At 50.2% G+C, this 13,027-nt stretch overlaps 2 protein-coding genes across 4 annotated transcripts in view; both read right to left on the bottom strand.

Annotated features, from left to right (window-relative positions):
- SYTL4 (synaptotagmin like 4) overlaps nt 1-9,453 on the bottom strand; it is a 31,759-nt gene extending 22,306 nt beyond the window's left edge. The window contains exon 1 of one of the 3 annotated variants that reach the window (XM_019521351.1): nt 9,362-9,453. The gene's annotated coding sequence lies outside the window, so the exon portion shown is untranslated. Of the gene's footprint in view, nt 1-46; nt 134-1,150; nt 1,273-9,361 lie in introns of those variants that run through there. The other 2 variants (XM_019521350.1, XM_019521349.1) reach the window with 2 other exon arrangements.
- The window catches only part of TRMT12 (tRNA methyltransferase 12 homolog), a 6,751-nt gene continuing 1,017 nt past the window's right edge, over nt 7,294-13,027 (bottom strand). The window contains exons 2-7 of the mRNA XM_019521362.1: nt 12,427-12,595; nt 11,725-11,923; nt 11,495-11,645; nt 11,260-11,369; nt 9,362-9,519; nt 7,294-7,988 (exon numbers count right to left, since the gene is read on the bottom strand). Of these exons, the coding sequence (XP_019376907.1) occupies nt 7,515-7,988; nt 9,362-9,519; nt 11,260-11,369; nt 11,495-11,645; nt 11,725-11,923; nt 12,427-12,595 (1,261 nt within the window). The 3' untranslated portion in view covers nt 7,294-7,514. The remainder of the gene's footprint in view (nt 7,989-9,361; nt 9,520-11,259; nt 11,370-11,494; nt 11,646-11,724; nt 11,924-12,426; nt 12,596-13,027) is intronic.

Raw genomic sequence — 13,027 nt, 5'->3', positions numbered from 1 at the left:
CTCGTCCTGGCGCCGCCAGCACCCGCACCCGCACCCGCCGCGGTACCTGGGAGCTGGGGCCCGGCTCCCCGCGGTGCTGCGGCTGCCGGGGCTGGGCAGGACGTGACTGGAGCAGGGCGGAGCCGGCACCGCAAGGAAGCAGCGCTCGTCTCACCTGCCCCGGCCCTTAAAGGAGCCGCGGCGGCGCCGCCCGGGGAGTGGGCCCGTGCCCGGGGCACAGACTGGGCTCCCTCGGGCCCGCCCCGCCTCCTGCCTGGGGCTCGGCCCGCAGGTGCGCGCGGCCCGGGGATCCCGTCGTCGCCGGTGCCCGAGCCGGGCACTCCCCTTGCGCGCTCCTCCCGCCAAGATACCAGGAGTAAAACCCACCCGTCTCCTTGCCCGGGTTCGTCCGTGCCACCCTGAGCTGGGCCCTGTTCCCTTCTGCCCCCAACCTCCTGCAGGCCTCCCCAGCCCGGCAGAGCTGTGCCACTGCAGCCCTTGCTTCTCTTCTTGAAATAAAAGATGGAGGAAGAGCACAGGGCTGGAGCCACTTACACCACCCAGAGCCGGCTGTGTAGCTCCCACCATCCTGCAGGCTCAGGGCTGCAAACAGGTCCAGGGCACATCTGGGGTTTAAGATGCAGCTGCTCCAATTGTCTGAGCCTGAGCCCCAGCTTGCGCCAGCACAGCTCATCTCTGCCTCACCCACCTGCATCCCCTCTCGTGTACATCTAAGTGCTGGTTGAGAAAGGAGAACCTGTAGGAGTCATGGCAGGCAGCAACTGCATGCAAGTTCCCAGGTAATCTCAGAATCCCAGAGAAGCATGGCTGGAAGGGACCTCCAGAGGTCATCTAGTCCTAGTCCTACCACCTACCTGAGGCAGCCTCATCCCCACCCAAACCAGTCTATACAATCCATAATCTAATTTAATCCATAACCTAAATTTATCCATAATCTAAACTCTACATAAGGCTATTGTCAACCCTGACACAACACAGACCTAACACCCTACCCTACCATCAGTAAAGCAGGGGAACCATGGTAGCCAATGTCCCACATCTATGAGTTGTCAGTATGTGCTCAAGAGGTCCTGGGTAGAGGGCCCCTGCTACAGAGGAAGGCAAAACCCCCCCAGAGTCCATACTAATCTGACCAAAATTCCTTCCTTACCCCAAATATAAAGTTTTACTCTGAGTACAAAAGCAAGGCACTCTAGATGTGGAGGAAAGGCTACAGCAGTCTTCTGAGGAGGGAATGTGGAGCAGGTATAGCGAGGTGATATATCCCTTGTACTAGTCAGACCGCTACTAGGATGCTGCATCCAGTTCTGGTGTCCCAACCTTAAAAAAAAGTTGCAAAAATCTGAGTCTTGAAAAGAACTCCAAGAATACAATTTAAAACAGGAGAGACTTGAGAGGCTCACTTTATTCAGTTCATTAGAGGTTAAGAGGTTAGTCAACCATGGTCTACTTACGCAGGGAAAAGGTAACCAGTACAAGAGGGCTTTTTAACGTAACACAAAAGCTCAACAAGAATCAATGGCTGAGAACTGAAATTAGAATAATTCACTCTAGAAACAAGGTGCAAATTAGTAATGGTGAGGATAAGAGGCCACTGGAAGTTTATCAAGGGATGTGACAGACCCTATCATTTGAAGTGTTAAAATCAAGATTAGACAGCTTGTCAGAGAGACTGCTCTGATCTACCACAGGTTACTAGGTAGATAAAGGAATTCTGTGGCCTGTACCAGAGTTCAGACTAGATGTTCTCAGCCATCCCTTCTGGCCTAGAAACTCCTCTGGATTTGAGGCAGCTCACAGGTGGCTGTCCTGTGAAAGCTAGATAGTATTAGCAAGTACAAATGAGCTAACACTCACTAAGTAGGTTAGTTCTTGGCTAGCAGCTTCCACGGCTTTCACAGGGTAAGTGCTGAGATAAATCTGGCTCCCAGCCATGCCACTCCTCACTAATGAATTCTGCTGTTGTGCTTTTTAACTAATACAGTTTAAAAACAAAAGGATGGGGGGAGAGGATCAAAACACTGAGTAGCATTTAAATCATTATTTGTGGTCTCAATTGTTTTTTGAAGAAATTAGAGGACAACAGATCTCTCCATTAAAGGGCAACTATAAATGCTGGGTTAATGAAGAAAAAACAATCTGGCTTCTAACACTTCAGAGCGGGTCCTATGTGCCTTAGGTGCATCTGTGTTACTTGCACATAGAATGAGGGCCAATACCAGACAGAATTCATGTGTTTGTTATTTATGTTCACTACTTCAATTTATTCTTTCTTTTATATCACCATACACTTGCTATGTTGTTTTAATTTTGCATAGGCTTGTGGACTGGATAATCTTATTGTGCATTTTTTAGCAAGAATTATATATTGTATAAGTGACTCCATTATTGTATGAAATTGTTATTGTACTGTTTTGGTGAAAGACATAAATCTACTACTACTACATGGAGCAGCACAAGTAGAAAAGAGGAAAGATGAATCCTTATGGGATCAGTACCAGGGATGTAGCAGTGAAACCAAAAGCATGATAGCGAGACAACGCCCCATCAAGGGTCTATGTGCAACCTAACTTTTAGAGTACAAAGGAAAGGCTCTGTACAAATCTGTAACTGATTTGCTGTGCCTGCAGTGACTGTACCACCAGCCCTATCAGTTAGCTTGTGTATTTGCTTAATAAGATCTAATTTACCTACTGACCAATTCCAGCTTTTACTTTCTCCATGGAGAGCAGATTTTTGGCGGCACAATAAGCTCACTCTCTCAAGAGGCTGCATTATACCCTTAACATTGGTTTGTCAAACACCCTATCAAATTCTTTAAGAATGTCTTTGCCTTCAGTTCTGGAAACAAGTTAGATGCCCCTTTGACTATCTGCATTTGTGGGTTGTTGTTTCATTCAAATACACAAGGGGCTGCTCTATTTTGAACTCAGGAGTAGGATGGTGTGACCTTACACAGACTTACCAGAGTGGCTTTTCCACACAGCTCCATCATAAGTCCATTCTAGGAAACAAGCTAAGGTTTCGGTTTTAACAGTCTGTGGTTACTGGACTTTCTATGCCTGCTTGTTGTAGTAAGCTCCTACAGATTGTGGTCCTTTGGGTTATAGGGTCATGGTGAACATTCTCACCAGATGCAATCAGTTTCTTTTTATATACGAGGGAGGAATAGGAGTCTCATGGCAAAAATGTTCTGACCAACAGGCCCCAGATGACCAGCATGTGGGAATGCAGCAGGCTCAGAGGCTCCAGCCCCTTCTGCCAAAGCAGATCTGCATCTGTGACCAGCTTTTCCTGAACAGACAGGAAGTCTACTGAGTTTCCCCTTCCCCTTTGCCTGAACTGATAACATTCTCCATACATGCTCTTTTCGAGACTTCTAGCAGTTTTCTGGAACCCCTCACCCCAGATTTGCAGTTGCCTTATACTCTGACTTGCAGGTGGTTTTACACTGGAAAAAGGGCCTGAAGTACACAAGTGATTTCTGGATTTTGAAACCCTCCATAACTGGGGCTGCTTGGATCCTGGCTATGAGTTCAGCCACAAGAAACCAAGCATGACATTCAGATCCAAGCCCCAGATCTAATTCCAGCCTGCCCTCCCCTAACTCTGGGGGCGGCCAGACCCAAGGTTTTGGCTCAGATCACTTTGCTGTTTGCCCTGCTTTCCCAAGGGTGATTTGCTATAGGACTTGTGGTTTATTTGCATGACTAGTACTGCAGCAGAGCTAGAGAAGGCAGCTCCTCCCAGACAGTGCATACAGCTCACTGCAGAAAAGCTAATCTGGGTGGGGTCAGACTAGCCTGCAGAGCTCACAGGCTCCAGAGAGAAACAACAGGAAAGCTCAGAAAAACCTCTTCTTGGCTGAACCCTCTAGCAACTCCTACATCCCGATCTGTGTAAACCCTGACAAAGGGGAAGGGGAAACTCAGCAGAACACCCCTGCTGGGAGGGGCCAGAGGTGGCTGCAGGGCACTGCTCTGGGGTCAGTGGCACACCCTGTTGTGCACAGAACAGATGCAGGGCTGAGCAAAATGAGTCACTCTGGGTTACACTAGTTCTATCTATATCTCGGGGGACAGCCCTCCCAGTACACATAAAACCACCTTGGCTGGGAGTGCTCAGCCTCTGCTGTTTTCCTGCAAGTCACAGAGATAAGATAAAGGCAACAGGAAGCACATAAAGGTATTTGTGTATGGAAGGAGTCATAGCTAAAGGCACTTCCAGGGGCTCCTTCTCACACACTTCCCTCTTTCTCCTAACCAGACCTCACGGCCAGAAGGATTTCCTGGAACAAGTGAATTGCTAGGCTGGAATTTGCTCGAGAGCGACAGGGAAGTTTACACAGGGCTTTGGGGGATGCTGGTGAGGAGAAAGAAACAGTAGACAGAGTTGCAAGCTAGGAACTTGGCACATCCAGGCCAGTAGCAGCAGAGAGCTATTAGCCAGACCCAAATTTGCATAAGCAGCTGGCTCTGGGGTACAGCCCTGGTCTGCAAAATAAGTCAATCCACACAAGGATAGGGACACGCCAAAGCCAAGATGCACTCACTTGTTATTTGCATTGCAACTGGCTCTAGTCTGTGCCTTCAGCCCCGTACTCCCTCAGAAACAACACTGGAGATGGAGAGCAGCTGTACTGTTTTGAAAAGAACAGCTTTGTACAAGCTGTTGAGCTTGGCGGTGATGTGGGTGTGATGTCAGGGTGGCCTCCATCAGTGCAGCAGTGCTGGGATCACATGCACACAGGAGAGGAAATGCCTAAGCACCCTCACTATGCTAATGCTCAGGCAGCAGGAGCTCACAGAGAATCAGGCAGTTCTCCACAGGCCTGACCTGCCGGACTGCACTAATTTGTCTCGTGCACGTAATGCTGAAAGTACCTGAAACAGCTTGTGCCTTTGCATACACTTAAGCAACTTCCACTGTCCAGCTGGGGTTACTTGTTGATTGCTTACTATGGGAGTCTCATTTTAGTGAATGTACTGCTTATCACCAACTTGCCCAAAGGCATTCCTGGATGGCCTAAATCTGCTTGAAATGAATGTCTGCCAGCTGGAGTCCACACCAGCAATACAATGCAGCTTTGGATTGCCATTCAGAATGCAAGGACTACTTCAGGCTTCACAAGCAAGGTCAGCTCCCAGACTACTGCACCTGGCAGCACAGTTTGGGGAGGTGGTGAGCAGCCAACAGTAGCCAAAGAACAGGTTAGAGATTACTTTAAAAAGCTGCATGTGTAAAAGTCCATGGAGCCAGATGGGATGCACCTGAGGGTGCTGAGGGTGTTGGCCAATGTGACTGGTTGCAGAGCCACTGGTCATTATCTTTGAAAATTTGTGGCAATTGGGAGAGGTACTGGACAACTGGAAAAGAGCAAATATAGTGCCCATGTTTAAAAAAGGAAAAAAGAAGGATCCAGGGAACTACAGACCAGTCATCCTCACCTCAGCCCCCAGAAAAATCATGGACCAGGTCCTCAAGGAATCTATTTCTAAGCACTTGAAAGAGAGAGTAGTTATTAGGAACAGTCAGCATGGCTTCACCAAGGGCAAGTCATGCCTGACCAACCTGATTGCCTTCTATGATGAGATAACTGGCTCTGTGGATGTGGGGAGACCAGCGGATGTGATATACCTTGCCTTTACCAAGGCTTCTGATATGGTCTCCCACAACATTCTCACATGCAAGCTAAGAAAGTATAGGCTGGATGAATGGACTGTAAGGTGGACAGAAAACTGGCTGGATCATTAGGCTCAGATGGTAGCAGTCAATGACTCTGTGTCTAGTTGGCAGCTGGTATCGAGTGCCCCAGGGATCAGTTCTCGGCCAGTTTTGTTTAATATTTTCACCAGTGACCTGGAAGATGGTATGGAGTGCACCCTCAACAAGTTTGTAGATGACATCAAGCTGGAGGGAATAGTAGATATGCTGGAGGGTAGAGCTAAGATTCAGAGAGACATTAACAACTTGAAGGACTGGACCAAAAGACATTTCATGAATTTCAGTAAGGATAAGTGCAAAGTCCTGCACTTAGGAAGGAACAAGCCTATGCACTGGTACAGGCTGGGGACCAACTGGCTAAGCAGCAAATCTGCAGAAAAGTACCTCGGGGTTAGAGTGGACAGTAAGCTGAATATGAGCCAACAGTGTACCCTTCTTGTAAAGACGACTAATGACATACTGGACTGCATTAGTAGGAGAGTTGCCAGCATATTGAGGGAAGTGATTATTCCCCCTGTTCAGCACTAAGTCCACATCTGGAGTACTGTGTCCACTTTTGGGCCTCCCACTACACAAAGGATGTGTACAAATTAGAGTCCAGTGGAGGGCAATGACAATGGTTAGGGAGCTGGGGCACATGACTTCTGAGGAGAGGTGGAAGGAACTGGGCTTATTTAGTCTGGAGAAGAGAAGATTGAGGAGGAATTTAATAGCAGCCTTCAACTACCTAACAGGAGGTTCGAAAGAGGATAAAGCTGGACTGTTCTCAGTGATGGCAAATAACAGAAAAAGGGGCAATGGTCTCAAGTTGCAGCAAGTTTAGGTTAGATATCAGGAAAAACTCTTTCACAAGGAAGGTAGTAAAACACTGGAACAGGTTACCCAGAGAGGTTGTGGAATCTCCATCCTTGGAGATTTTTAAGACCCAGCTAGACAAAGCTTTGGCTGGAATGATCTAGCTGGGGATTCTCCTGCTTTGAGCAGGGGGTTGGACTAGATGACCTCCTGAGGTCCCTTCCAACCCTAATTTTCTATGATTCTATGACTAAGCAACACTGGCTTGGCTTCTTCAGTAAAACCAATCTCTCCACCTTGGTGCCTTGGATTTTGCTGTCCTGCCAGCCACAAATAAGCAGCAAGCAAAGGAAAAGGAGAAAGAGAAGTGAGGTAAGGTACTAGTGATCTCACCATTTCACTAATTCAGCTAGTGGCTTTATAATAAAGAACAGGTGATGTGCCTGCTCATCTCAGGTGCAGGGGAACAAGGTTCTTCCATTCCTGCCCTCCTGCCTGTCCTTCTCTTCTGTGGACATACCAATCTACACAACAGTACTCTTTCCTGAGCCATGTGCCTCTCCAACGGGGTTCCCAGGAGTACAAGACTCAGTAGGGAACAGGAAGCAATGTTTGCAAGCAATCACAGAGCTGATTCTCATGACTACTGTCTCTCCCCCTGGGTCAGTGATTGATCTGAGCAGCCAAAGTAATAACTGAATCAGGAAATCATGTTTATGTTATTAAACTGTGTAACTGCTCAAATCTACATTAACTCACTGATCCAAAACTCAGTGCACTCTTAGGAGTCTGTTTTAATGCTTCCTGCTGAGACTGCCTTTCACAGGGCTCTTGGGATTGTGGGTCAACATCACAGCAACTGCCAGCTCAGGGCTGGAACAAGAGACAAACAAGCTCTCTCACAGCAGAGCTGGGAAAGTTCTCCATTGTTCAGACCCCAGTCTATACTGGCTCCACCTTAGCAGCATTCTGTGACTAGGTTGAGCCTTGTTCCTTCAGTGAGGCTCTGCCTGCAGCGGACGACACTCCAGGTCCAGGACCAGGTGGTGCACATGGGGCGCATAGGACTTCACTGGCTCGATGTGCAGGATGTTTGTCCTCCATGGCTCCCCACGCAACTTCTCAAGCAGAGCCCTGATCTGAGCTCCCGTGGCCTCTGCCCACCTCTGCCATTCAGGCCTGGTCCCAGTGAACTGAATCTCCTGCACAGAATCCATCACATCAGCAGTCTCTGGGCTCCTGTGGTTCCTCTGGGCCCCGCTGTCCTCCTGTCCATTGCAGAGTGGCTGTTCCTCCAACAGGCCACAGGGCAGCTGAAGAGCCTTTGCAGGGAAAGACTCCACATTCTGGTGGATGTGGAGAATCCCCCCCGTGTCCTTCCGCAGAACCTGGCAGGCGATGGGCCAGCCCTGCTCTGAGCTGGGAATCAGTCCCAGATTCACCCGGTCAGCCACATCCTGCAGCTCCAACTGTAAAAAGGGGCAGTGAGAAGGATGCCACAGTGCATACAGTACACAGAGCCCCATGTGGGGAGAGGAAACACTGCACAAAGCACCGCAGGGTAGGGCCTGCTAGTTAGGGATGCAGCAGAACAGGAACTCCTGTTGTGTGTCAGAAGAGGAGCTGGCAAATGAGGGATCAGTTAGGGATACCACAAAAGTCCAAAAAGCCCTATCACACTTGTGCATGTGCCCACAAGTGCCCTCCCCGATACACCCAAGAATCAACAAGGCATGGGGGGCGGGGGGCAGTCACACACTTTATGGCATCTGCCAGCCAAGCTCACTGCTCTTACCAGGAACATCTGGCATCCCCCATTCCTCCCACCAGCTCTCTGGGAGTCCCCTCCTTTCCCTCTACTTCAGAGACTCCCTGCAACCTGCTACCCTGTCCTTGACTCATCCCCCACATCACTGTCCTCTATTCCCCCCTACTGTGTGTCCACCACCCCTTTTGTGTGTCCCTTGTGCCCCCATTCTTATTCCTTTCCCTTTCCTCTGGTACAGAAGTCACCCAGGGCAGTACTGGAAAGACAGGCAGAGTGAGGCAGGACACTATTATGGTGCAGTGGTATAATAGCTGCTATTAGCTAGTTCTTTGGCCTAAGAACAATTTCAAGTTTGGTGAAGCTGAAGATCTGTTAATCAATTGCCTGGGACTCGGAGCTCCCCAGAGTCCCATTATTCACCAAAATTAGTAGGGTTCTGCCTATTGAAGTCCAGAGCAGTCCTGATGTTTCTGAAGTGTTCAGATGCTCTGGGCAAAGCAATCAGGGTACATCCTGACACGAACTAGGAAATGCCATCACACCCCTTGCAGCAGGTCCTGTCTCTGTCAAGACTTGCTTTACTCTGCCCAATGCAAACAGCTTAGGTAAAACAATAACTACGGAAGATGTTGGGTGGATCCAAAAGGTGTGTGAGACAGAGGTGCGACTAAGAGCAGTGGGACGCAAAGTACCTGCTGGTTAACCAGACAAGTCCTGATGGGAGCTCCACCTACCAGGCTGCAGAAAAGTGTCTCAGGAGAAGGGCATGGTCCCCCAGCACTTGGAACAGTTACAGACAGAGGTCAGTGCTCTGGAAAAAGTACCACATGCCCCAAAGGATGGGGCTGATCTGCTCCTTTTCCTGCAGCTGGTCAAAGACAACACACCATGTCCCTGTTCTCTCTCCTGACTGCAGACGCTACAAACCCAGTCACATGGGAAAGGTGTAGTGCGTGGGGCAACTTCCCAAGGGAGAGCTCACAGTTGCATTCACTCTCTTCCCTAATGGGCCACAGCTCCCCACCTTTGAGGCCCTGCTGTGGCCCTTTGGTTGTAGGACTGCTCTCTGCTCACCTGCCTGTTATCGCCTGGGTGAATCCAGCACCGATCCCGCACACCATTCAACTCCAGGTTCCTCCTCAAAGCCTCCACAGCATGTGGGTTCCACTCACAGGCATGGACAAAGGCCACACCAGCATGAACCAGGAAAGGCAGCGTGAAATAGCCGATCCCTGTGGGCAGAGGAGGGAGAAACAGCAGATAGCATAGTGACAAAACAGCACTGAACCTGGAGCAAATTTCTCATCAGGCCCAATAACTAGACTCCAGGGCATCCAGCTAGTAGGGACTTGTTAATGCTCTTAAATCTGTGGTTGTTCCAAACTTGATCAAAACTGGTTTCAAAATTTCCTATGAAATGGTAAATCTTGACTTGAAAACATCTTGGTCCACTCCAGGGTAGAACTACCTTCAAGCAAGCAAGGAGCAACTGTACTGGCATACATTATATTACTGTATGTACCCAATCCTCTACTACAGTCAGGGTTGATATGTTTGCCAGGTGTAGCATAAATTAGCTCTGTACTCTCCCCAAATGCCACACATCCTCTCCCACTGCCTGATCTGTTGCTCTGCTTTCTGCTTCTTGTCCTGTGCTCCCTGCCTGATCTCTTGCTCTACCTTCTGATCCCAGTCCTATTTGTTGCTGTATCCCCACTCCCTCCCCAACCTTGTGTGTGCCACACCACCAAATGATTTTAAAAGTGCCCAGCGCTGTGGCACATTAAGTTATATAAGTGGCAAAATGCATGTCACCACTGAGAAAATGGCGGCAGCACACTTTTGAACTAAAACACATTGAAGGTTTTTTAGTTTAAAAGCCTGCCACTGCCATTTTCTGCATGCTGACATGCATTTTGCTGTTTATACATCTGCATGTCATGCAATGCAGTGTGCATCAGCTCCACTCAGGCATGTCTGAGCATGAAAACATGTGTGTAAATGCCCAAAGAGACTGCCGGTGCCACCTGTGGCATGCATGTCACAGGTTGGCCATGCCTACAGTTTGCTCAATGCAACTAGTTCACCTGCCACCTAGTGGTGAGACACTGTACTAGTGCCTACCTCAGGCAACTCGCTTGGGCAAACTGGTTGTCTGCTCCTTACTCTGGAGTAAATTTACTCAGGAGTTAAATCTTCAGGGTCAGTAACTCCATGGTAATAGTGTTGTCTGTGCCTGGGGCAAGGCCAATTTAGTGGGGGCAGGCCAATATAGAACATCCAAAAAAATGGGGATGAGGAGGGGGGATTCTCAACAGAGCACAGGACACAGTAAGCTGGGGCAGAGAAGTCAGTCAGGGAACAGCAGTGACCCAGCAGCAGGGACCCAATGAACAATATCCCTGCCCCAACGCCCTCCCACCCTGGGGCATGGTGGCAGCCAAGGGAAAGCATCTTGCTACAACTCCAGAGGCAGGAGTTCAAGCCTCACTCTAGATAAGTGAGGCCACCAAGGACCACCACCAGCTAAATCATCTGTCAGTGGCTTCCCAGTCATTTGGGCTGGGGAGTCAAAGGATGGTAGTTGTTATCTCCTTACATGCTGCTGGCTACAGAAAGTAACATGTCTTAACAATGCCAGCCCAATGGGCTTGGGCACAGTTTTTACCTTTCTTTAAGTTGTAGCTGTATCAACCTCCCTATCACTTAGCTCTGAGCTTCCTGCCCACTCCTCCTTACCCTGCTCCCCTCCAGTCCTGCTCTAGGATGCCTTTGTTCTTCACTTGTGCCACAAGAAAAGCCTCTCCCTCAAGGAAATACCTTTTGAGCCTCCTGAAGAGAAACAGTCAGATTCTGCTGCCCATGTGCTCTGCTCTCAGAGGCAAACTTATCTGGACAGAGGTCAGAGTTCTACTCCCAGGGCCCCAAGAAAGTTGGAGGAGGGCCACCGCATGACCTCCCAGGTCAGCTACCTGCATAGAGATCAACCAGCACTTCCCCGGGACACTGCAGCGATGCTACCCGTAGTTTCTCGGTGATGTTTCCAGAAGAGAACATACATCTGGTCACATCAAAGGTGTATCTGGGAAAACACCACAGGCCCAGTGAGAGCACTGAGCATGAGTTAACCAGCAAGCCCGTCCCTGGGCTGCTTGGCTTAACAGCTCCTTCCTGCTCACTCCCCACTTGTCCCATCCTTATTCCTACCTGATCCCATTGTCCATGTGCTCCACCCAGCCATCATGCCCTAGCAGAAGGCTAACAATTGGGGTTCGCACCCCATCTGGGGATACTCGCCCTTGTTTGGCTAGTCGTTGTGCCCTCAGAGAAGAAGCAACCGTCTCCCAGAGCTCTGGTCCTGAAAGACATGCCCAAGCAGATGGGTTGAGGGGCTCAGATAATGGCCGTCAGGAAACAGAGCAGCAGATTCCTCTTACCCAGTTCGTCCCACAGGGCAGCCTTGAAGCAGTCCTTGCTCAGCATGACCAGGTCACCGTGTCGCTGCCAGGAGTGAGGGAGGTCATGCTCCAGCTCCTCTGACCACCTGCCCCCAAAGCGTGCTACTAAGTGCTGCAGCTCACCACACAGCTTCTTGGCAGGTGACTGGACTCGAGAAGCCTTGGAGGGGACGGGCTTCTGAGAAAGAAACATGGAGGACTCAGATGCGAAGCCAGGCTCACTTCCTCCCTGAGCTCAGGGCTGGGTCATCTGTGTACCTCCCCTCTCCATGGCTGTTGTGCTGGGTCATTTTCTATTATTTCCTGCTGGCCAGTTCATGGGAGAGACATATTGACTGTACAGGAACTAAGGCAGACCCCCCAAAGGCCACACCCAGGAGTTCCCTGTCAACACCAGATAATGCAGGCAGTCCCAGGGTACATCAGTCACTAGCTTAGTCTACTGAGGACTGAAGGGGTCAGGACCCCACCAAGTCCCACATTATACACCAGGCCAGGTCAGGAGGCAGGCTCTGGCAGGCCTCAAAGCACAAAGACTAGTCACTCTGTGGCCGAGAAGCACAGAACACCTTGGTGCCTCTGCAGTGCTGTTCTGCAAAGATCAAAAAAGCAGCCACTAGCTGGGACAGGCATGGTAAACCCCACTCCTGCCTGCCCCAAGATAGCTAGGACCATTCTGACCTTGATCCAGGCCAGTATGCATGTTGTTCCAGGGGCCATACTCCCCCTCAAGTCCTGAAGGTGCTGCTTGGTGAACTTCCCCTCCAGCACAGGCAGTGCCACGGTACCATCTGGCAGCTTCTGCACCCGGTGACTGACATCTAGGATCCTCTCTCCCTCCAAATACTCCCTGCAAGGCCAAAAAGGCATTCAGACACCATTCACCTTGTACACCAACGGTTTTCAAACTTTTTAAGCAGAGCCCTGCTTTGAGTTACAATCTTGTTCATGCACCCCACTCTCTCCCTTACTCACTGCCACCACAGCTAGATGAGAGCCGAGAAGAGGGGGGCGAATACAGGCTGCCCACTGTGGGCTTGGTGCTCCCTCCCCTACTGCCTTCCCTCCTGAGCCCAGTGCTGGCTGTGCACCCTCTGCCTGCCTGGCCGCATCAAGGGGCGCAACTCCACACTGCTGCCACCCCCACCATTGCTGGACAGGCAGGAGCGCCTCCCCATGGTGGCATAGCCAGCGTGGGACCCACAGGAGCAAGGCAGCAGGGCAGGGAGCCCCGAGCTCACATCCACTCCTGCCCCATGCAAAATCGGGGGGGGGGGGGGGG

This window comes from Gavialis gangeticus, unplaced genomic scaffold (assembly GCF_001723915.1).
Source record: "Gavialis gangeticus isolate Ggan-Ray unplaced genomic scaffold, GavGan_comp1, whole genome shotgun sequence".
NCBI classification, from domain to species: Eukaryota; Metazoa; Chordata; order Crocodylia; family Gavialidae; genus Gavialis; species Gavialis gangeticus.
Note: the sequence above shows the minus strand (reverse complement) of the source record. Positions and strands in the feature narration are given on the sequence as shown.